This window comes from Petromyzon marinus, chromosome 2 (assembly GCF_048934315.1).
Source record: "Petromyzon marinus isolate PM22_M1 ecotype Great Lakes invasive population chromosome 2, UKy_Petmar_22M1.pri1.0, whole genome shotgun sequence".
In the NCBI taxonomy this organism is placed as follows: Eukaryota; Metazoa; Chordata; class Hyperoartia; order Petromyzontiformes; family Petromyzontidae; genus Petromyzon; species Petromyzon marinus.
The window spans coordinates 14,126,652-14,152,706 of record NC_133668.1 but is presented as its reverse complement, the minus strand read 5'-3'; the positions used below and the strand labels follow the sequence as shown (position 1 = coordinate 14,152,706).

The window sequence follows — 26,055 nt, the reverse complement described above, 5'->3', positions numbered from 1 at the left end:
GCTTTTTCTCTCCCCCTGCCGCCGCGGGGTGGATTTCCACTCGGCTCTCTCATTGACATGCTAATTTATCTGCTCCAGCAGACCCACCTCTCTCTGTCTCTCTGCCCCTCTTCTCTCTATTTAAGGCTAAGACACAGAGGCATTGGGTCTCTGTGTCTATGTTGTGTCTCTCTCTGTCTCTCTCTGCTTGTGTCTGTGTGTCTCCGTGTCTGTGTTTTGTCTCTCTCTCAAATTTAGTTCTACCTGATGACTGCTTGTGTTGCGATCGAAACGTCGTATTCTATTATTTAATTTATTTTCTTTCTACGTGACTTTACCGAACTAACCAAAGAGAAACAATGGAAGGTTGAACGCAGAATTATGCGTAGCAATAGACAACGTCCACACACTACAACAGTCACTATGCGGAAGGGAATGGTGGTGGGATATGAGATGATGCATGGAGGGAACACATGCGGGTGATTTGAAATTAAGTTTGCTGGTCCCCGTACTAAACCGCAGATGCACAAAACCATATATCGCAGTTAGCAAGTCGGTGTCCTGAAGGGAAAACGTGAATACATAAATACCGTGGATGCAAAAAACGCGGTTGGTGGGGGATTTTTGTATTTGGCATTTTGACAGCTATATTTACACCATACTGTGTTAGAGGTGATATCATAGATCTACAGTACACCATTTCTGAATGCACTTGCACCTTTGATAAACGCAAAACGTTTGTAGGGCATATACATGAAATCAATATTTGTTTTTACATTATCAGAGCTGGCATAAGCCAAATTAAGCAGAACCACATTTAATATGCAGTAATTGTTGACCAGCCTCACCATAAACTTGCAACAAATGAACCCCTATTTTAATCACAGATGGCTGCCTGTACTGGATTCTGACGGGGGTTTTAGCTACCCAGACACCTGAAGAAATGTGCTTGGTGTGGTCGAAAAGGGAAGTACACACCCTGCATTCTGAATAACGCATCTCTAAATAATTAATGCTGCCCTTTAGAAGGCAGTGCAATACTAATTAACCCAGCATTTCGGCCCTTAGGAGGCAAACGTTCCTTATCCTTCTTCACTATGCCCTTTAAAAGTTAAGCATCTTACCTTGGAGCATAGCCTGTCTAGAAAAAAAATCTTCCAATATCACTAAATTGTGCAAATTTGGTTAAACACAAGCAGATGTGAACAAATGCATATATCTGCACAGAAATTATTTTCTGCAAAAAAATACGAAATCTAAATAATTCAATGAGGCTTGTCAAATTTTAAAGCAAAAATAAAGTAGTCACATTTTCCATGATATTGGATTACATCAACATTGCACAATTATTTTTTTTCATTTAACTTTTTCATATTGCAGAACTGTACGTCGGCATTATGGCTCGGCCCCCACTCGGCGTTGCGTCGGGTGCAAGGAACGGGTTGCCTGGCAGTGTATCGTGAGGGCCACTATGCCCGGTCGAGGCCTGGAAACGAATTGATTGCATTGAAACAAAATTGATTAACTAATTTTTGTCAGCAATTCCTGAGTGTAATAAACTAGGGCTTAGTTTCAACAAATGTGCTTAAACAACCGAACTGGCCTCAGTCATTTCCAGAATGTGTGGCTGAATCAAAGTATTACAGTACACCACATTTTAACACAGTAAGAACACATTCCATAAAATGGTTTGCAGTTTTACACAATGAGGCCTACTCACACATATTGGTAAATGCTTTTATAAAGTTACAATTATATTCCATACTTGCAAGCACAATTTATTTTAGCCATTGTGGATTTTCATATTTTACGGCAATAAAAACGTGTTTTCAATTTGCTAAAATGTCATTGCAGTCAACACGCACAATTATATTTCACTGCAGTATTTTCTTGAGATTATGAGCAACAAGTATGCCAGCTTGAATGCTAAGTGTTGTTTTATTGGCTAACAGCATATATTCAACTGAATAATACACGTGAGAAGGTCTCTATCTGGGTTAGTGTTTGCTTTCATGGTTATATTGTGATATAGTGTAAGAATGACATCTAATTAAATTTTGGTTATATATGCAGTTTGGCAGTGAATATAACAAAAACTTGGAAAAGGGCCAATGTTTACGTGGCATAAAGATCGAGAAGATTTTGCATGGAAAGTTTGTAAATTGTCATGATAAAACGTTATTAAAGCCTCAATTGCTTTAACATATTGGTCATATGATTTGCAAGCTGTTATGTAGTTTAACTTAAATGTTTTACTTCTATTTTGACATTTAATATTTACTGAACTTACTACAATTGTTTAAAAGCAAAGATGGTTGACTGTACAACAATGTCTCGGACATCCACATTGGTGTGCTGTAAATTTTGGGACATATGCAAAATAAATCATTAAATGTGACAAAAAAGATTTAATAGAAAAATATTCCAATTTCAAGAAAAGTGTTTTATACTCTTGAGCAATTTACAATATGTTTGTGTAATATTGCTGCTTCAGCATCTGCAGTAAAAACACATTTTTACTTGAAAATATTCCTCAAGAGGCTTACTCTAAAAACCCCTGGTCAAATATTTTCTCATTCTGTTCAGCAATATATGAAAACCATGTTAGAGACATACAAACACGAGCATACACAACTTATTTATATAGTATGTTACATTATTCACACGCAGAACAATTTTATGATTTTTTTATTTTCATATTTTTTTTGGCTTTTTAAATTTAAAATAAAGTAACAATAAATTAGATTTGAGCCCATGACCTCTGCGGATACAAGTCCTGAATTAATCTCGCTCACCACACGGTCTTAAGATGCTGTATCAGTGTCAAAGCTATCCTGTGTGGAAAATTCAAAAGCCATCACCACATGCACACACATGAAGGCATATAGATCAAACAAACACACGTGTGTACACCTTTGTTTTGATAAATGAACATGTCCAAGAAAACACCTGCCTCCTCCACTCACACCCTCACACGCACACTTAAAAAAATCACACTTTAATTTGGTGTCAATTCACATGGTTTCAAATAAAGGTAGCTCAAATTGTACCACTGTAACAAAAAAAACTCTTAATTGGTCCGTTGTTTTGTTACCTTGTTTTTTACGCATGAACAATAACACACGCGTCACTGACGCTGTCTCAATGCACTCCATCTTTGCTCATTGGTTAATGAGTGATGAGTGGGAGGGTTCGTGGTAGATACTCACTGCAGAGGGCTAATATGGATGGACACGGCTGCTGGAGAGTTGAAACGTGACATCCATTGCAATCAACATCGACCAAGGGTGGCATGCCTGCAGGGAATGTCAACCTGTCTCTGAAGTAGATTAAACGAGTAGAACTACGACTTTGGCACAGTACATTTTTCGCAAAAGTGATGGCTAAAGTGTGGGAAAAAAAATAAAAAAAGGTCACTGATAGGGTGGGGGCACTGAACACCTTAATTTTTTCTGACGAAAATATATTTTAAAAGCATATGTTCATAGTAAAAACAAAATTCAACCGAGTGACATCCCTAGCTTCTACCCATTCCTGTCATACAATGGTAATACAGAGTGGTGTATTGCACCCTTGAAAGGATATAGAGGAAAGCGCCTGATCTAATGTATTGTATTTCTACAGCTATTTCCAACACGACAGGTGGACAGGCCTTTCTTTCTCTATCTCGGTAACAGATGGGGGTTTCATTTCATTTGAGCCAGACTTGTAAAGTCAAGGTCAGCAAGTGACATATCACGTAAAAGAGTTATTTAACAGAAAAAGAAACACTTCAAAAGAGTGAATTTGTACAGCACTCACCCTGACTCGGCACCTACTCAAATGGAGTTCAGATTTAAAGACATGTGAGGATGGACATGTGAAAGATGGACATATGACACGGCTTCCTTTTTCCCATGACTGAAACTATATGTGGAGCGGTGGCACTGTTACAAGCTCACTCTGCTACAAAACCAGCATCCAGCATTTGATTGCTGGCCACGGCTAACATCAGTGGTGAGTGATATCTGAACTGGTCCTGCCCCCACTTCAACCCACAACCAAGATGGTGAAGTATGGTCAAACAACTCCCAATCGTGATGCAGTGTGGGCGGGAGGGGGGCTTTGTTCAAGCGGCAAAGCCTCTACAGCTGGGTCATGTCACTGCTTCCCCTTGGGTCATGTTACACCGTGATACCGCTGGTCCATGAATATTTGTCACAGTGTAGGGTACTGCCGGAGCAAGTGTTGCAGATAAGTTTTGTTCTGTGGCGTTATGCGTAATGTATAAAATATTTCCATACACAGCGCAGCCTTGCAGCTGTGCCATTCTTATGGTGGCCACCTGTTTTTCTCTTAATGTTTTAAAACTTGTGCCAGCCAATAACAATAAACAGATTTCACAAAAATACAGTTTTAGAATTATAAAGCTGGCTGCTTTCATAGTTAAAGTATTCCCAGAATTTAAGTGTGTGCATTTAAAACATATCTATTTTTAAACGGTTATTCTGTGCAAAACCCTTGTTTCAACACGGAGCGCTACAGACCTCTGTTTCGATTGTTTCTTGCTGCATGGGGTCTTCTTCCCCAAGCCAGAATGGACCCGCATTCCCCTATGTTGGTCAGCAGTTAATAAAGGTTTCTATGCAATACGACCCAGGCACCTGCTGAGCCACGCAACCATTAATTGGTCCCTTTTTCCTACTCTGCGCACTAAACATACTACACATCGGCGACTACAATAATTAAGCAGACCCTGCATATAAATGAATACTCATTGATTGTTTCACAAAAAATAGGAAAAAAACACAATTGAAATCTGAGTGAGAATTTGCAGGATGTGTGAGGCTGCAGTTGAAAGGGTTTGTTGGGGGATGTTGGTGGCGATTGATAAAAAGCCAGTTCTTGCTCTCTGACTGAGTGTTGTCGATGTGTGATGATGTGCCATCCAGCAAACAGATGGGTGGAACACAAACACCACGCTTGAATTTAAGGAAAATAAAAAAAGTGCATTGCGTCGTACGTAAAAAGTTACAGAAATTCTCGAAAAATCGAGAACCTCTAACCCAAGCACTCGCAATTAGATGGTCACACGTTTTCTCTCTATATAGTAAACATTTTTACATGTTTATTTATATATGTGTTGATATGGTTTTATGTTCATCTTTCCCCATCCCTTTCAGCAGTCATGCAGTGACCATAATCGTCTTGGCGACTCCAATAACGTGACAGATGCGGCCGACTCCATGACCAACACACTACTCTAGAATAGCAGATAATATCCATTCAGTATAAAATAACGATTTTTTTCAGTTAAAATTAAATTTAGCTTCAGTCCGCTGGCATCATTATGAAACTGAAAATGCAATTCGTCTTCCGTTACTGGGGCTTGATAAATGAGTGCTCGGAGTATACGGGATGGCAAACTGGTGCCCACAGCAGCCATTCACTGAAGTGGGGAAACAACTACACAGGGACCTGGTAAATAATACATGTAAATAAAAATACATATGGATTTGAATCAGCACTTCAAAATAGATTGTTTCTGTACATGCAAGCCTCATTATAAAATACTTTAGGGAGGGAAATACAAGTGAGCACAGCACATTGCTCAGGGACGGCGTGTCCTTGGTAGTTTTCCTTCTGCCACTCAGTTCTCCGACGGCGTCACTGTTTTCTTGAAAAAAGGGAGAGAAAAAGAAGCAGCATTCCTCCTCAAATGCTTTTCTCCGCCTCCTGCTGCTATCGGGCGACATTGTCAAGACCACAGGGCGGGTCACAAAGTGGAGCATTGTCCCTGGACACATGGGCCGGATCGTTGAGCTGTGTGTTGCAGTGGAGCGCCGCAAACTTCAGCGTTGCTCACCGGCTACAGGTCAGCATCGCCATCAAAGGGCAGTGGCAGGGGCTTCCTCTTGGGCACTCGCCGCCTGGGTCTCTTTGATCTCCTCCTGAAAACAACAAACTTAATGGTGCTGTCCCGGTCACTCAACTTTTGCTCTCAAACAAAATTTAACGATATGTACACAGGCAGAATCATAATTACTGCCAACCTGAGAATGAAGGTCGTAGGTTTATGGTGATTATCCTTATTCCACAAAAAAACACAGTTACAATTACAAACCATTTTCTTTCTAATTTACTAGTCGTGAGTTGGAGATTACATTTTAAAGAAATATGATCTGATTGAGTGCTCCATCTTTTATCTTTCAAACAAAAAATCAAAGCCAATCTAGTTTTATGTCACTATCCTTACTATATATATATGCTAATTTAGGAAATTACTGGGTTATTCTGCTAGTTTCTCATTACAAAGAAATCACATTTTTCTTCATAATTAACTGATTTAATGCTCTTATCATTTAACTCCTAGTGCTCTAACTGTGTGAAAGTCACGTGTAAAAGTATTCGCTAAATTATATATTTAACTCCTAATACAGAAATCAAAACCAATTTTCATCAAAGATAAGGTAACATTCATCAAGATATTTTGAACACCAACGATGATGGTTGAGTATTTAGTGTACAAATAAAACGTGTGAGCATCGCAGGTAACGTTACCAAAAGAGGTAAGCTGTGAAGAGGAGGAACCCGATGATGAGGAGAGAAGCCACCGCCACTCCGTATACCCATCCTCGCAGCTTGCCATCTGAGGTCACGTGTTGTGGCACACAAGGATGCCTAACTTAAAATCTAGATTCGACTTTCTCATGGAATGTAGCTTTAGCTATTGTGAAATATTGATTGAATAAAAAAAGAACAATTTCTTCCAACCATTTGCAAAATTCACAGGCCTCCTCGTGTCATGTTGGTTGTGTGATCATACATCGCCACACTGGTTCATACATCACCACACTGGTTAAAGTGCGTTGATGAAGAGGGGCCTAGGACCGATTTTAGTATCACTCACTACTGACGTTGGCTGTGGCCGAGAATCAAACTCCGGTCACCGGATTCACAGTACTGTGATTAACCACTGCACCATAGTTCCCCCCCCCTCCCCATAGCTATTAATTAAATCAAATTAATGACTGTACCCTTGTAATAACATTTCATCTATTCTCCATGGATAAAGCAATTATGACTCACAGTGTAATTTAAATTGAGGCTACTGAATTGAAATGACAAATATCCAAACGATGTCAGTTACTATACAGAATAATCAACCACGGCATGGCATATCCCAGGTCTGACACGCAGAGTAACAGAACGTGATGCATGCATGTGTAGAGGAGTACCGCGAGGGGCGAGCGCGGGAAAGTGTGAATTTGTGGAAAGGTCGTGCAAGGGCATGCATGATGCAACCTTGCGTAAGACTCTCTGTGAGTGGGGGCAATTGGGGAAGAACAGGTGTGGACGTGGGAATATGGGATTGGCGCCGTGGAGACAGGAGATGGGGGTGATGATAAGGATTAGCGAGGGCGAGGGGCGCCGGGCAGACGGCAGCCAAAGTGGGAGCACGTGGAGACTCAGAATGAGTAGGGATATATAAGCAGGAGTGTGCGTGAGCTCTGGGTCGTCGTCGTTGGGAGAGAGAGGAATGAGAGCCTGCATGGACGGCATCACCTCGTCGCCAGGCGGTGTTGGATGATCCCCTGCCCAGGGCAGACGAGTGGGTAGACATAGGGAAGCCGTACCGGGGCGTAGATAAATTAAGGGATGTCTGCGTAAAGGACAGAGTTCTGACGTGCGCCATAATGGGTGTAAGCGTCAAGTGCAGAGAGTGTAAAGTGAACAGAGTGTGTATGAGTAAATAAACGGCAAGCAGCCTTGAGTAAGAGTCCTTGTCTCTGGCTGGTTCTACAATCCTCCTTGGTGTCAAGAAGTCCTATTCAACACATGCGTGAGTGGGATGCAGGGACCCACCATCCCCAAATGGCTCCAATGCCCAGCTTCCCACCTCCCGGGCCGGCCCAGGACTGCTGGGCGATGCTGCACCCCCCCCCAAGCCCTGCCCCCAGCCCTGCCCTTCCGCCGGGCGCTCTCTGCCCCGTGACACCTGGGTGCAGTGCTCCAGGGAGCCCCGAAGAGTGACCACCTCCTGGTAGCCCTCCTCGCATACACAAACATCCCTCTGGACGGCATGCACAGGAACAGAAATCTGGAATTAGAGAACGAAGGAACATAGTGCAACGAAGGATTTGCACAGTTGTGCTGTATAGGTCTTCTAAGTATTTTCAGATTGTCCTGCATATTATTCTGGCATTTCTTGGAGATTTTTCAGGAAAGGAACTGGAGTGAAACATCAAACATTATGCCAGACATGTGGTACACCCCAAAAACACATCTAATAGCTAGAGGAACTTAGTCGTATTCCTGCAGTCCACACTATCTAGTGTCTATCTAGTGTCAGATGTGTGTCTGAGTAGCACCTACTTTTCAACCAATTATATTTTACATTAATAATGGTATGTTACATGAATGTTTAAATTATTATGTTTTGATAATATTGATAATTTGGCATCTGCCATGGATGTGATATTTTCACCACTGGGTCACAGCCATCAATAGAGATGAATACAGGGAAACACACTGACTTCTGAGTTGTAATAGCAGGTGCTTGTTGGTGGGTAACCATTGTTTAAGATTAATAACACACCCAAAATGTTGTTTAAAGAGAGCAAACCTGGTGTTTCTGACCACTGTGTCAATTCTCCCACCATGCCTTGCATATTGCATGACCTTCAACTCAAAAGTCAACATTTTGGATGTACCATATTCATTTTGATAACCACTCCTTTTTCTGTCTTTAAATTACTTTTTGTGTAATATTAGTCTTGTTTCCAGTCTGCCCTCTTCCTGTCATGAGTTACTCATAATTTATAAAATATTTTGGAATTGGTTTAATAATTTTGGTTGGCATGAGCAACCAATATGTGGCAGGAGAGGTTTGTAGAATACATGGCTGCCTTTGTCTCTTCATTGCTCAGTGTACCACATCAGGTGCTATGTTTAGCCTAAGGATATCTAGGGATTACATAAAACCGAATTCAGAAGATATTCATGGTCAGAAATCAATGGTGGGTGAAATGGACCATAGCACAGATTAGGTACATTACCACTCTAGTAGGGGGAGGTTAATATTTACCCACACTATTACGGAAAAAAACAACTAAGAAACATTTTAACTGCAAAAGGAGAACCACCATGTGAAATGCAATTAACTTTTCCATGTGAGCACTTTGAATAGCACAAGTTCACCTGTGATCGTATCTGAGCATTAAGTATGACTGGTATGCATATGTGAGCATGTGTGTGTGACTAAGTAGTATTTATTACCATTCTCAAGAGATGGACACGTGCATACATATGATACCAGTGCATTACAGTTCCTAATGAGGAAAATCGTTCTAGTAAGCAGATTATACTCTGGAGAACCCTTACAGCAAACAAGCTAAATTAGGTTTTTGCAGTTATGTACAGATTTATTTTTTAATTGCACACACATTAAATATAATGTAACCCATCTGCAAATTTAAATGTAAAAGCGTCAATGTGAAATGGTTCAAGTGAGCATGAGATTGTGTAGCATTGGGCTGTCTGGCAAAGTCGGATAGTCGGCTTAACAGTGACTGCTAAAACCCCTCGTAAAAGTGGAATAAGCCCATGCTAATTGCCAATGCCTTCATCAATATTTCACAGTGCATAAAGGTACATGTAATAATGCCTGTCATGATCCAACAATAATAGCTTTTGTTTGCAGGGATGTGTGTGTGCATTTGATTATAATAACCTGCATACAGATGGATGTCATGGAATACGTGGAAATGCATACATAACAATACAAATGTACAATTACGATTTTTTTTTATTAATTGAAAAAATCAATTTTGTTCTGTAGTGTAGCATTATGAGTAATAAAAGAACAGGAAATAAATCCACGTCTGTTCTTTATCGCCATAAAATTTACATATTTGATTGGGCTTCTAGACTTACATTAACCAGCAGCATTTTATTAAGTAGACTCCGCACAAATTTTCACCTTCTGGTGCTCATCAAATATTATTATTAAGATCTCCTCCCTCTAAAAGAGGGACCCAGTGAGCAGAATTTTTTTCTCACGTCGAGCTTTTTTAGAAGGATGATGATTGAGACTATTATTCAACTGTACCAGTTGAACTTTGTAGTTATTCTGCATAAATATTTATTGCATCGTGCAATGGCTTTGTTAAAGAAATCACAAAGTGTGTAAACATAAATCAAGTTGGGAGTGGTGAGTTCAAGAGTGATTGAGTGTGTTTGTATTGCAGTGACCATGTTGGCTACTCGCTAACCTCGGCACAATAAGAGTGTGGCAGGAGACAGGGTGGTGTGCAGGAGTGTACGGCTTTAGGTTCATTGGCGAGAGAACAGCCACCTGCAGACACATGGCCAAATGTTCTTTACAGAGCAGCAAATCCTTACAGAGCAGCAAAGTCTTAAATCGCAGAGAAAAATGTCCCTGAAAGCACACATTGCAGCCTGAGCGAGCGAGAGTTTGGAGATAAAACCTCAAAATGAGAAGGCTGATCTATGTTGCCTGTAAGGCAAGTGTATATAACCGATTTATCTTCCACACTCTTAAGTAAAGTCCATTGGTCATACCTTGCCTGAAATAATTTAAATACACATAGCAGAGGAACTTGGTTACTCAAAACATGACAATACCAAATATGCCGAAAATGAAATAACAGTGCATGTCATTATATATTGTAAGAGACATAATGTACAGCTTTTCACTGGCTTGCAATTATCATTAACATGTATTTACCCAAGCAAGCCACAGAAGTAGGGAAGATGTTGGTATGTGTTGTCGCAATTGACCAATTTTAAAAGTTTGCATAAATCGTACCATGATGCCGGCACACATGGGCTACTCGTTTTTGAATAACATCACGTTATTCAAAGCAGACGGTGCATATTTTATGGAGCAAACGACGCACATATATATATTTTTCATGATTACACTCGAAGCATTAACCAGGGCAGCCAAAGGGGCTCGAACCGAAAACCTCTGCAACAAGCGACAACACATACTAACTGCTCGGCCATGTCATGCCCCCGAATAAGGCAAGAGGGACAGCGTGCTGTGAGAAGATGGATTTGAGGGGATGGGGGCAAGGTAGAGATGGGAGTAGCACAATTTAAGGCCCAAACCTGTGACATTGACTCCATCCGACCGCTGACACCAGGAGTCCCGTCGGCCCCCTACCCAAGGCCCAACGTGCCACTCATAGCTGTAGCATTTCCCCCCTGTCACATGCGGCACGCCAATGCATAGTAATGTACAGCAAGCCACAGTATTTCACAAAGTATAATGCAGCAATTCACATTCTACAGACGAGGAATAAGAATCGAGCACAAAACTCGAGTACAGTAATAAATACAAGATGTTTCATTTAGTTCTTTTTGTTGTTTGGGAAGATGCACTAGCTATAGAAAATTTACAACTGGAATATGTGATGTGTGTATTCGAGTATGCTTCAGATATATTTTGTATCAAAGTGTGCTGTATAGAAAATCTTCAGGACATGTTGATGTGATGTGTGTCAATCCTTACATGGATGACTGCACATTTTGACTTGTGTGTGGAAGTGCAATGGTGTGTATCTGCACCAATGTAGAATATTTACTCACATATATATAACCGTGAATAAATGATGCACATTTATGCTTGGATATGCTTGTGCAATGGTATATGCATGTTTGTTTCTTTATACCAAATGTAGAATATTTATCCAATTTACATTGAAGTAAATATAAAATATAGCTCACTGGTTGTCATGTCACAGTAGATTGTATCCTTTTGTTTATTATACAGCACTGCAATAGGGAGACAAGCCATAGCAATGGGGTTGTGTGTTGGGTGAACAAGGACGTTGGTTGAATTATAACATCCTGGAGACATTTTTAACAATGCCAGTGCATACATGTTTGTATCAGCAGGGGCACGAAATTAATATTAGTATACATGGGAGATGTTGCATACAATTGTGCACTTGTAATAATCCATGTATACAAAGATATACCCACATGCGTGCATGCACACGACTGTGTGTTTATTATCAGGTGAAAGTTTAGAGATATAATTGTCTTTTACAAGGGATGTCTCCAGTAAATTATGAGAAAAAATATAACTGCATGATAACTCAGTAAAAGGTAAGGTGCAACCCAGAAATTGCTTTCTCAAGCCACTGCTGATGGAATGGTCTCTAAATAAAGATAAAGATCCCCCATATAGCTTTAACAGACTGTTGGGGCAAGTGTTGTTTCCGAGTAACTGGCACGGCTATTCGCTATGAAGACCGTCACGGCACACGAGGTGGTGGCAAGTACCACGCCCAGCCGCCTTTGTCTCCCAAGTGGCAACGCTTACACATCACAAGAGGTACTTATTTGAGGCTGAATTGACCTATGGGAGGCCCAGGATCGGTTCAGTTAATCGTCACCAGTGTGGGCCATGAATGTGAATTGAACTTGGGTCGTCGGGTTCATAGTGCAGCACGTTAACTGCTACACTACCGCTCTCCTTAGTCTCTACACTCATTACCCCACCACATGCGACCTGCCAAGTGATTAAATGTGTATCTATTTTTACTGTTGGGTGGACAGAAACGTGGGGGATTTAAGAAACTTGCACCATTGTTTCACCTGCCATGCCAGGAGATTTAACCAGACACTCTGGATTGTCCAATGTGCTAACCATTACACTACGGGAGCATTCTAATGTGTAATAATCCAGGACACTAACAACAACAGCGATATGTCAACAAAGCCAAATGGGTAATCGAAAAGGCAGCTTTTCCTTTTTTCGGTGAACATGTGTGTGTGTCTGTGTGTGTGGGACTGTGTGCGCTGCACAATCCCCACCAGAGCACTCGCGAGCCTCCCACTGCTGGAGAGGGCAGCTGCCGAGCATGCCGTGTTGTGGGAGTTCTACATGCTGGGAGCGGGCCTGCACCCCCGGCCCTCTCGGTCCAGCCACAGGAACACCGTGCCTGCAGCTTAACAACTGGCAGACGCCCCACGTGGACCATGTGCCCAGCCGGCAGTCACCTGCACGACAGACCGCTTAGGAGATTAAACCTCTTGAAGGTGCTCTGGATGGGGCGGGGAGAGGAAACCATACTGGACAGGATGTCAAACACAAAAACGTCAGATGAAATGGAAGCTATCTCTGTTGCAAGACGCAGTGATGGACACATTCAAGTGTAAATATCACTTTAAGGAGATATCAATGAAGGAAACGGTCTTGTCCCAATGGCGCAAAAGGCAAAATTATTTAACTACCTCGTCTGGCATACAGGAGGTCGTGGATTCGATCCAACCCTGATGCCTGTATATAGTATTTGGAGTCTGCATGTTCTCTCTGTGGTCCTGTGGATTTTTTTTCGAGTCGTCCGGTTTTTCCCCTCCACATTTAGAATTATGCGTTTAGAATATTTGGCTCCTATACATTCTCACACGATAAGCCACTTCATTGGGCGATAATATGTGGCTAGGTCGCTTCTGAAAAAGAGGTTCATAGCTCAGTGGGCCTTACTTAGTAAAATACGTTTTCTATGCAATGTCCAAGAGATCAAAATATCTCTTCTATTGGCAGTGAATTTTTACAAAAACTCAAGTACTCAACTAATAATATCAAGCTTTTATATTCACACTGAAGTGCTCTAATGATGCAAAATATTCACACTGTCTTGCTTATAAATCAACGTCAAGCAGATTTTCATGAAAGGCAAAGAAAGCATGTGTACCTGAATGGGAAATGAACACGGAAATAAAAATGAAGCTATTTAAATCATAAAATAAGTGAAATAACAAAATAAGCAAACATTATTGGTACGTAATACTGAAAGGAATCGGAATACAGTTCGACAACCACCTTGTTAAATGTACACACACACAAAGACAGGTCCCTCGTATAGCCTTAACAGATTGTTGGGGAAAGTTCTGTTTGCTAACACCTATGAAGACTGGCACGGCACACGAAGGGATGGGTGACCAGAACCACGCCCGGCCGCCTTTGTCTCCCTCGCGGCGATCTTTACACACTGCACCAGGAACTCACTTGAGGCTGAGTCGACCTAGGGTAGGCCTAGGACCGGTTCAGATAATTAATCGTCACTGGCAATGGCCGTGAGCAGGAATTGAACTTGGTTCGCCAGGTTCGTAGCGCAGCACACTAACTGCTGCAGCACACATATACCGCATACATGCACAATTAATTCATACTTAAGAAACACAAATATTTAAAACTGAAACTACACGTCCCCAATAAGTTAAAAATAGCATGCTGAATGTAAAAACATAAGTTAATTGTCAACGATGAAGCACTCAGTGTTGCAAGCACTGGGGCACACACAGGTGAGCTATTGGTGTAGTAGACATCGTGCTGTGTACCGTTGGACATCCTTTACACTGTGCAAGAATGTTGTATATATTAGGTCTAGAAAAAAAATGCAATTCTTTTAAAAATTTCCCAAAGTTTTCTAATTTAAATAATTATGCAAATCATGCATTTATGCTAATTAGGTTCTGCTTCGTTGTCTAGGGGTATTACCAATCGTGATAATACAATGAAGGTGTAATTGTATGAAATGATGCAAGTGTAGGTAAATATACTAATGAGGCTTGGCTTCGTTGTCAAGAGTGTATTACCAATCGTGATAAAACATTGATTTTCGCTTTAACTTTTACTGATTATGTTTTAGTGTTTTATGTCAGGTCTCAAAATTCAGATCTCACCACAGCAAACAGTTCTTATAATTAAGATTATGCATGAATTTAGGAAGGCATCACTCAGACTCTTCTGTGTTAAACAACTTTAATATCTAAAAACACTAACATGCGAATACTTATGCTCGGAATTGTCAACAAAATACTCCTCGATCCGTATAAAAATACCCTTAATGGTTATGTTTGTTAAACTGAGCATAAAATAATCGGCTAATCTCTCAGAGTCGAGCGAGCATACATGGCGATAGGAAAAGTTCCTTAAAAAAATGAATGTGACAATATTCATACGAAGTCATAAAGAAACATGTACCCGAGGTAAAAGTAGACCTCAATGACTTCTTCTTTGGTTCTTTCGGTAAAGTCACGTAGATGTGTATGCTTTAACTCTAACATAGCCATTTCTGTGACCAGTCACAAGCTAATCACTCGGCCATTTCAATGCTAAATTATATGCTAATTCCTTTGTCAAGGCGCTTTGTTTCTTCTGACACAGCTTAAAGGTCGTGATCTGAACGTGGCTTTTTTCACTCCAGCGCTGTCCTACCAGACAGTCTCGTCCCTTCACCTGATGAAGGCCGCTTGTGCTGTGGCCGAAACGTCGTGAGAATATTATTGTGTTATTTTATTTTATCAATTTATTATTTTATTCTCATTCTACGTGACTTTACCGAAAGAACCAAAGAAGATTAATCCTTGCAGTCACGAAAGCTTTAAATCGAAACTCAATGACTTCATTGTTAAGATTATGCAATTAACGACAACGAATGACTAAAATACTTCTAAACGACCGTATTCATGTAACTCAATGGGCAGCAATGCTTTTCATGATCAGCTAATATTTAACGCACCACCTTGGAATGTCAACCCTTTTCAAAACACGAAGATAACTTTTTGGAACAATCTTATTAGTCCCGATATGCATGTTATGTGTGTATGTGTCTTCTTTGCCGCTTGTTGAATTAGTGGCTTACGCGGTACAGCGTTCCTTGTACTGAAAATACCTCAGTTTTTCCAGCAGGGCCCCTGGGCCGGCAAGTGTGTGTATTGAACACACGGCACTCTTGCCTGCACCGACACTTTTCCTCTTGGCTGCACTGGTTCAGGCTCTTTCCACTGCTCCGTGCTCTTTACCCCGGCGTGCAGCTGCCTGCTTGGCGCAGGCACCCGGTGGTGCCTCTCCCGCCCCTTCCTTCAGGCTGCGCCAGCTCTCTCCGCGATGCTCGCTTGGTCGATGCTTGGCGCTTTCCACCCTTTCTCCAGGTTGATTGCTTGTCGTTGCTCGTCACTCTTTCTCTCTTGCTGCAGATGCTGGTGGGAGCTGGCACTCAATGTAGAACACAACTTTTAGCGAAACTTCGTCTGTCAGCGCCGAACTTACACTCGGCGACACACCGCTTCTCTGCAAGCCTCATCATCCAAGGTCGATTGCGGGGCCCACCCCCGGAGCTTGCCGCAGCAAGACTCAATTTGCGTTGATCCTTGTAGACTCGACCTTTGCTGGTGTGCAGCGCCGTTTTTCAACTTTCATTCTCTCCGCCCTGCTTCCAAGAGGGCTCCTGCTGTGAGCTGCTCGTCGCTGGCTGGATCACTCACTCTCAAAACTTGTAAATTGTATTAGCACACCTTTTAGCTTAGCATAATACAACTTATCGCAGTCCTCGACTCAGCAAGCGACTCAAAGCATAAGGGTAGATGTAGAATAAAACGTTCAGCGATACTCTGTCGGTCCATGCTGAACTTAGCTCTTAACAATACATCGTCCCTTTTCTCTGCGAGACACGACACCCATGGTTGATCTCAAAGCCATGCCCCGGAGCCTGCCCCTCGCAGTACTGATTTGCGTGTTATGTGTTCTTGCTTAAATAATTCTCCCACCTCGGCTTGCCTTCTCATAAAGGACCGGAATTCCTTTGATTTCGTTCTCAGCCTGTGGGAACAGCTGTTTGTCTGGTGTACGTGTGTGTGTCTGTTCTAATTTATTGAAGTTAATCTGTTAAGTCGCATCAAGGAATGGTTCCTGTCCCCTTCCTCAATCCATCTTGCCATCCGTGGAAACAGATGCTTTCAATTTCTCCGAAGTGTGTTTACCTAATTTTTCAACTTTCTGCAATAGTTAAACTGGAAGGAGGGGGGGGGGGTTCCTTTTGTCTGGCTGCGTTCCTTCCCTCTTCCCTCACGGTTGGGAGTGTAAAATTGTATTGTTGTCTCTCACAAAGAGGGGCGCTGTGGCCTTTGAAGTCGTGTTCTCTCGTGCACCTGTTGGAAGTTAAAACATATTAATTTACCTCTTACAGCTTGGTATCGTGCCACTTTCCGCAGTTTTGACTCTGCAAGTGACTCAAAGTACGTTTTGAGTAGTATTTTGAGCAATGTTTACAGCGTGGTTTGGAATCTTCATGGTGTTTGATATCTCAAGGGCAGGCGCCCTCCCTGCATATGTAATTTATTGCTACCATGTGCTGCTGATTCTATGGAACACATATTTTATTGGTCGTGTGTGATTGACCTATTTCGCCTTGTATTTCTTCTGAAGGACCCTCGGTCTAATACTCATAATTATTATTTGGTTTATGTTTAACCAAGATTTGTGATCTACCATAGTTGTTACCACAGGTATTCCGAGGGTTATATTAACCTTTGTTCCCCGTCTGTATCGCCAGGGATCTGTGCTTCTTATTCTCGAGTTATATTTTGATATCCTGAGGTTGAAGATATAGCTAAGTTTTGACTTAAACTTTAGTGACTGCCGGAATTCATGTTTAGTTTATTTCGGTAAAGTCGCGTAGATATAATAATAAAGTTAATAATATTAATATTAAAATAATATAAGATAAATAATAAACCACTAATGTAGATTTTTGCCTGGTTCTTAATCTGAGTGAGTGTGCTGGCTGTCTATAATGTCGACTTAATCTTATAGCCAAGTTTCGAACTTTTATCGTTGTATTAAAAGAAACCAGAAAAAAAAAACAGTTGTCTGTTCAATCGCCCTGCTGTTCTCGCCGTTCGGGAGATCCATGGCCCCTGCTGTTTGTGCATGTTTATGGCGGCCTTTGAAGTCGGGATTTCCCCAGAATTGCATTAGCCTCCCCCCCCCCCCCCTTTACATCAGTTTTTTATATGATTTCCTCCCTCCAGCTTGATTTTATGTGGCGAGGCAGCTGGGGTGCGAGGGAAAGGGGTGTGCCTCACACTTTCGTGCGCCAAGCTACACACCGATCGATTATTACAACTTAAAAAAATATTGGCAGAATTACTCTTAATATAAATTTTAGAAAAGGGGGCATATATACAACAAGCAGGATACCGTTTCACTCACCATCGTGTAAGTCACTTATTTTAAATGTATATAGCAGCGACCATTGCAATAAGCCACAGCCGTTCTCCAAGAAATGCCCTCGCTTGTCAAATTTTTTTTGTCATTCCCACTGTATTTTTCATTAATTTTGTGCACACGTGCGTAGAAAAACTTCATCATGTGCGCAGTAATTGGAGGAAAGTAATCACTTGCAAAGGCAGCCTCTCTGGCTCGTAACAAATGTTCTGTGTCGGCATGCGGGCGAAGCGTGCTGTGGCTGACAAACGGCTCTGGAACTCGGGGTGGGGGGGGGGATCCCGGGGACATCTATGCGTGGCTCAATAAGCGGACGGGATTTCAATGGAATAAATGACTGCACCTCTTGCGTCAACTGCATTTATTGCACATTGTTTTATTTTCTTTCGGACGCTGATTATAAGTTGATAATAAAAAGCATTCAATGAAAGCTTGCAGGATTATAACCACACTCTATTCAAACTCAATTTAAAAACGGCAACTGAAAAAGGGCGTCGTGGTGAGTTGCTGAGTGATACACTGAGAATGTGTCGTTTTTTTATATACTCTTTATCACCTTTGTGATAACATGAAGTGCTTTACAAAGAGCTCCACCTACTTGGCACACCCAAACATTTAATTTGGACATTTGCAATTTGGAGCGCCTTAAAATGTGTAGGTGTGTAGACGTTCATTTTGGAACATTGCATGTCACACAAGAGTGCTGCGAGGTGTTGAATGTAGTATGTATAGAACCTTGGCTGTTATGCACATATATATCCAGGAGAGTTAACATCACAAAGATCGCAAACATCTATAATCAGGGTTTAATTACCCAATATTTTAGAGTCGCTGGTAGACTGGCACGTGACTAGCGACCAGTCAGAGCAATAGGTAACCTGGATATTGTGTGCCGGGTTCATACATATTTTCTGCCCCACAGATCCGGATAGACTGGGCTGAAATTAAGCCCTGTGTATTACTACCAGTAGAGCTGAATCTAGAAATTTCCCATTGACGTGTAATTTTTCAACCTGGTCCTGAAAGTCTTGGGTCAGTTTGGGACACCTTGGATCGAAGGCGACACCTCACTGCTCGGCAACACTCCAGTGGCCACCGAGTTTAATAAGAGACGTGCAGCATCAAGTTAAATAATAATAATCAGTTATTTTAAATAAACCATTGTAAACTCACGTAGAGTTGTTGACAGGGCAGAAATGAAATAGATTTGTATGAGAAGCTCAAAGACAGCAAGCTGGGTTCATCATCAGTAGTTGCTTCTGAAATAAAAAAAAAACATTCTCCCCTTTATACCGCACTTGTCTGGGTTAACCCCACATCTCCATCCTGTAGGGAAGACCTATGACCCTTTACTGTGTGTGACAAAGAAGAGTCACCTGGAAAATGTTCCTCCCCATTTTTACTTTGCCCTTTCTACCCTGACCCTACTTCTCCAACATGAATGAAGTCCCCTATTTTCCAAATGTGCGTGCATTTTATTCCATTGTGTACCAGTGTTTTTGTAATATTTGTGAGCAGAAACTCGCAACATGTTCCCAAACACCCCAGAAATGCTGGATTTTATTATAAATAGGCAATTCAGCAGTGCTACTCTGCACAACATGAAGAGAGTGAAATAAATTATATATATTTAAATCTGTTAAAATTTTAAATGTCATTTTTTTATCTCGGGACTTTGCCCAACTTAAAAGCACCTAAAATTGTACATCATTGCACCTATAAATCATTTTAAAATTGTCTTTACAATTCATCAATGCTGCTATAAACAATTTTGCTTATGTGCGTGAACAACAGTGCTCAGCTAGGATTAAATTGGTATGCATGTACTCCGGGCACAATGCATAACAACATACGATTTAAGTAGTAAAACACAGAAGGCATTTTAAGATCATTTACATTGCTGTAGGGTGATCCTGCACAGATGCCATATTTTCTGTCTGTCTGCTTCTGCAGAGGTGTAGGGAATTCCAACAAGACCTACATCTCTGCTTTATTGACCTAGTCAAGGCCTATGATACCATCAGTAGGCCTGGGCTCTGGGTTGTTCTTCGTGCTTTCAGAGTCCCTGACACTCTGCTCACGATCATTAAGGACCTTCATGCTGGTGAGCGGGCCCGGGTAAAACTACGTGGCTGGGAGTCGGAGCCATTCCCTGTACACCTTTGGGTGCGACAGGGATGTCCTCTGGCTCACACATTATTTAACATCTATTTACACCACGTAGTTCATGAAGCCTTCAATAGCTGTACCGGAGGAATTTCCATCTGGTACAGATACAATGGGAGGCTGATGCCCGGGTGCGGTCAAGGGATGGCTCCCTATTGCTGCTCACTCAGAGGAGGAGTTGGAGGTGCTGCTGCTGAAGTTGGAGCGTGCCACTAAGAGGTGGGACCTTACCATCAGCCCACCAAAACTAAGCACCTGTCTGGGTATTTTGTACCATCGGACAATCCACCCACACAACTCACAATTGGTGATAGAGCAGTTGTGGAGATAGTGGAGAGTTCCCCATTCCTGGGCAGTGTGCTCATGACCGGCTCCGGTTTAAGGTCTCACTCCGAATCATTCAAAGCAGCATTATCATTTAATCCGTTGCGTAACGCTGTGTGTAAGCTACCTGGTCTGTCCCTCCGCACGAAGCTTCAGGTCTTCTCTACGCTTGCGAAACGTGGAACCCCCTAATGGAACATCTTCGCCGGTTGGAAATATTTAAGCTGGCCTGCCTACGATCCATCCTGGGTTTAACCAGGCTGGATTGCGTGAGGAGCTCACAAATCCTCGAAAGATCTGTACAAAGTCCCATCGGTGAGCTCCTCCGGCAGGCAAGGCTGCGGTGGCTGGATTATGTAGCCTGCATGCCCAATCACCGCATGCCTAAGCATCTTTTGTTTGGCCGGATCGAGGGGGCTAAACGGGCGCGGCAAGGGCTAGAGAAGAGATGGAGTGATGTGGTATAGGAGGATGTGGAGCTGAGTGGATTTTCCAATGACTGGTACCAGCAGTGTCAAGATCGGCCTCTGCGGAGGAGGCTCGTGAATGACGCTAGTGGGCAGTTGGAGGCAGTCGCCCTCCAACAACAACGGAGGGGGAGAAGCGACGCTCACAACAACGAGCGGAGTGCCGGGTGGCTAAAGCACAGCAAGCTGGCACAGTAGGGGGCACAGGTGGTGCATCAGCCAGTCATCTCAGTCAGTCGACCTGTGGAACCTGGGTCTGCCCCGTGACCTCCTGCCAGCGGGCGTTCGACACTTCACGTGGCCTCAACATGCACATAGCCTGGCACAAGCGTCGTGGTGACGTCACCGCCACTCAGTGGCGAATGGCGGTTGTTGTTGTTGAATATGAATACGTAAATAAGGTTATCTGCGAGTTGCAAATTTTTTATATTTATGGCAGCGTGTGTGGGTTTACGCGTGTTTTCGTGTGTAAAACGGAGATGCGCTTACGTAATCAAAATTGCAGTTGCTTTGCCATCATCATGCACGTGTGCAGGAGCTTTATAGTATATACTACAAAAGAGACTTTCGTTTTTAGTATACATTTTCAGATTGTGACTGGGGTGTTTGTATACGATTCGTTTGTCAGACAAAGTAGAGGTTGTCAGTCAAGTGGGAAGTCCAAGGTACCCCTACTGAAATTAGCACTGCGACAGGAGGCGATGCTGAGCACTTATTTTGCCACTGAGCCAGCTGTGGATGCACGGAGCGTGATGGTCCTACACCTGTAATACTGCGCTTTACAAGTGGAGGGGGAGGTGGGGAGTGGTTTCATTTGTGATTGAGAAATTGCGTGTAGGACACCTACTCCTTGAATAAATTTCATATGATATGTCTAATTTAAATATAACATACCATTTTCATCCTTTATTCATGCTATGTTTTATTGTTATATATGCTCAGCTTGTCTGTATGTTACGTGCTATTATTTGATGTGAATAGCTTATCCTCTACTGCGTCTAGATATGGTCCTCGTATTTAGATGGTGAATAGGTCAATATTGTGATGATTGCAATGTAGATGGCATGAGGGAAACTTGACTGCTATGCCTGTAGCGATGCGTAGATTCATCAATTAAAGTGATTCTTATGTTCACGATATATGCATCAAAATAATGTATAAATGAAAAATGTTTTGTGTTGCGTGTGCTTTTGACCAAATCAACTGGAATGTGTCCAATCTTGCTCCATTTCAGACACAAATCAGGGTTGAGGCTGGATGGTGCTTGGATGGGCGACTACCATGTGTAAAAACTGGTGTCATAGGCTGCTGTGGGGCTGCATTATCAGCAGAGGGCAGTGCAGACAAATCCATTGTTGTGCTATGCATCAACGTTTATGCTCTGTGCCTTTATGAACCCGCCGGGACCAACATTGTGAATCATTGTCAAATAACTCCCACGACCTGAATGGCATAGGCAGTCCCTCATCCATCAGTGGAATGACAACAATGGTTCAATATGTGTACATACAGATTTCGGTACACATATGTTGCATGTGTGCCACATGATCCCTCTAGCAACTAGAGCCACTTAATTCACCACAATGTAAAGAAAAAGACATCAACCGATTTGTGATCTAAATCTTCAAAAGTCACCGAATTCGGGCAAATTGTTTTTAGTCTACCCACTTATATTTAAAGATTATTTTTGTTGTTGACTCGTACGTGGTTTTCTGCAGGCAATTGAAGTTTCTCCCATGCAAAAAAACCCCATACGAAATAGGGAATTTGTCACCTTCTCCCGAGCATTATTCTCCTGATAATTATTATTGACTCATTAAATACTTTTTCTGGGTAAAGAACAGATAAAGTTGCAGTCCTACAATTGCTCATGCCACTGTTGGCAGAAGGTCTTTCACAAGAGGGAACTCAAGGAACCTACTCCTCAACTCTGCCCAGATGTTTTGGAAGATGTGGGAGTACCCATACAATTTCTCCACCACACGCAAACTGCCGAATGGCCAGCTGTGGTTTGCCAATTTATACTGCTGTATGGACAAAGGTGAGGGGATTGAGGAAACCTGCACCATTGTATCACCTGCTTTGCTGGGAGATAAAATGTAACCAGCGACCTCTGAATTGCAGGTCCAGTGTGCTATTATTTAATTTCTTATGGTATCGACCAATTTCTCTACAGGATTGACTTCCCTCTATGTGATGTAGTTCATAATGAGGTACTCATTTTACCAGCCTTCATAAGTTGACCTCGGGAAGGCTGAGGATCGGTTCAGAAATTTGCCACGGGTGTTGGCGATGACCAGGAAACAAACTCAGGCTTTCAGTTGTTTTAGCACAATGCGCTAACCACTTCACTACCGCTCTTGACACTGCGTATGCATGTATACAGACATGCGCGCACACACACACTCTCAAAGTTAAAAGGTGTTACCTGGACAGGACACGATGCAGGATTTTTTCAATTCGGGCTGTCTCCCCTCCTCACCCAGTGCCCCCATCACTTCTCGCCAAGGCATCTCCTCGCAGAGACTCTGCTCCACCTTCTTGACAGGATCGTCTCCTGAGCCATTGTGGGACAGGCATGTGAGCTCCCTCACACATACACCCTCGCCGCAGTCACCTCCCTGAAAGACAGCACATACTACTTTGCACAAGATGGCAAAACTCCCAATATCACACCATAAAATGGCATGCAACCCATGCCCTCATGGGCCACACTGCCCGAGCACATCACCATGTTCACACAATAATATACCACAACAGAACACAAGAGAAAGGTTTAGAGTAAGAGGGTGTTGATGAGGTTCATGAGGTTGGAAGGTCAAGTCCAAGAAGATAATATATAGTGAACAAGAGAAGTGGAGGGGGTACATTTGGGGCAATAGTTGAAGACAAGAGTGGGAAAATAGGCTTGTGGCAGAATTGAGACTGTTATCAGAGGTAAAGCTTTGCTCTGCTATTGACGTTATAAATATTCAAGTCAGAACCAGTGGCAAGACATCTGCCGGACAGTGTCAGAGATTAAGCAGCAGATAGCGTTGACACTGCAGTGAAAAGAAACTTCCGAGCTCATTACTGGGCATGACATCTTCCATGGGAGTAGGAAAGCTTGGAGGCCAGCGTGAGGGTTTAATGGGCATGGACCTGCAAACTACAATAATGTTTTCATTTTATTTATCCAGTCTTATGTAGTGGTATTCCAACAGACATTCTGTTCCAAAAGTGGGAGATTATTAGCATCATACCACATCTAATTTTGTAGACATGCCATCTTACAGGATTGTTCACTGCACACAATAATCTTGAATCCGGGTAATCTGATGAGACAGAAACTGAGAATGCAGAAAGGATGACAAATATTTTCTGGGAGAAACAAAACAAAAGGAAATATACAAGAGGTGGCTGGGCCACTTTTGAGCATTGATGCATTTTTCAGGGCACTTGCTGTAGCCAGCATGTCTGAGAACCAAGGTTCAAGTCCTGGGTCATTACCCTTGGTACAGGCATACCCTGGTTTATGCCCGGATGTGTCCCTAAAATCCAAAATGTATATCGAAAGTACTTAAGTCGAATAATTGCTGGTGGGTTGTAACGTGGTGCAGTACCTAAACAGAGGATGGTGGCAATTTCAGCTCTAGCAACTTGTGGTGATTGTTACATTAGGAAAACGAAACGTCATGTCTCGGACCGTGTTCGCGAGCACAAGTCAGATCTAAAATACGGCATGACTAATACCTCCGCCGTGGCTGACCATTGCTATAACGCTGTGGGCTCTCATGATATTGTTTTTTCCGAGACCAAGGTGCTCTGCAAACCTTTGGGCTACTATCAAACGTTTGTTCATGAAGCCATCCAGATATATAAACATAGACATAACTTCAACCGAGAACATGGATATAAATTAAGCAATCATTGGAAGGATGTTATTAACCAGGTAAAACCTTAAATACTTCATGGTTGTTACATCATATTTACCGGGCACTAGTCTATTTTGCCGAGTTAATTGCATCCCTACCGTTGGGCATTGCTGCTGCATTGGGGTTGTTCGCTTTATTGCTACTGTTGCTGCTTTGTTGTAGTCCCCCCCCCCCCGCGCATCCCCAGCTCACTCAGCCTCCCACTTCCAGCCTCGCCCACTTCCCCCCGTCCTAGCTTCACGTCTCCCTCTCCTAGCGTCCACGCAACGCTCCCCTCCCCCTACCCCCATCCCTTGCCTCTCCCCCCTCTCTTACCTACATAACCTCTTACCACGATCTCTCTCCCACTTCAGCAAAAAAAATATTGCTGTGGTTTTCCCACCTGATGATGATTGCTTGTGTTGTGTATCGAAAAGGCATCCAAAACAGACAATCTGCCCGTTGAGCTTAACCGAAATGGGGAATATTTTTCAGATCCCCAAAAAATAGTTGACAATTTTAACCTTCAGCTGGTAATCTTTTTGATAATGTATTGGTAGTCAACCCTGCTCATGCAAATTCCTACACCCCTGTCCAAACATTAAACAAATTTAGTTTCCAGCCAATCCACGAAAGTAATGTTCTGAAACAAATGTCCTACCTCAAAGGGTCCTCCTCTACCGGAGCAGATAGTTATCCCGTATTTGCTCTACTAACTGTTGGTCACCTAATATACAAACCTATAGCCCATATTTTCAACCTGTCCATCTAAGAAACGTCAGTTCCTCTAGAATGAAAACATTCCTATGTCCGTCCACTTCACAAAGGGGGCCCTAAAGATGATCCCAATAACTACTGACCTATCTCAATTTTGTCCCCATTGATGAAAATTTTTGAAAAATTATTGAACTACCAAATTAGCAATTTCCTGTCCACCAACAATCTACTACATCTAAAACAATCTGGGTTCCGAAAAAAATACAGCACCACATCTGCTGCATTAGACTCTCTGAATCAAATTTACAGTAGCCTTGATAATAAGCAGTACTGTGCCTGTCTTTTTCTTGACCTGTCCAAAGCTTTTGATACAGTAGACCACAACACCCTGCTTAGTAAACTAAGTTGCCTCAGTTTTTCCGAAAACACAGTACAATGGTTAAAAAATTACCTCTTTTCTCGCACCCAAACTGTAGTCACA

General features: G+C 42.3%; 1 protein-coding gene across 5 annotated transcripts in view; it reads right to left on the bottom strand.

Annotated features, from left to right (window-relative positions):
* Nucleotides 1-589: 589 nt before the first annotated feature.
* Nucleotides 590-26,055, bottom strand: part of LOC116946909 (thrombospondin type-1 domain-containing protein 7A-like) — a 444,047-nt gene continuing 418,581 nt past the window's right edge. For 4 of the 5 annotated variants that reach the window (XM_076070187.1, XM_032962175.2, XM_076070195.1 and 1 more), the window contains 7 exons: nt 23,393-23,585; nt 12,808-12,993; nt 11,095-11,190; nt 10,233-10,315; nt 7,825-8,059; nt 6,520-6,607; nt 590-5,909 (listed from right to left, as the gene is read on the bottom strand). In XM_076070187.1, coding sequence (XP_075926302.1) covers nt 5,828-5,909; nt 6,520-6,607; nt 7,825-8,059; nt 10,233-10,315; nt 11,095-11,190; nt 12,808-12,993; nt 23,393-23,585 — 963 coding nt within the window. In that variant the 3' untranslated portion in view covers nt 590-5,827. The remainder of the gene's footprint in view (nt 5,910-6,519; nt 6,608-7,824; nt 8,060-10,232; nt 10,316-11,094; nt 11,191-12,807; nt 12,994-23,392; nt 23,586-26,055) is intronic. The other variant, XM_032962192.2, reaches the window with a different exon arrangement.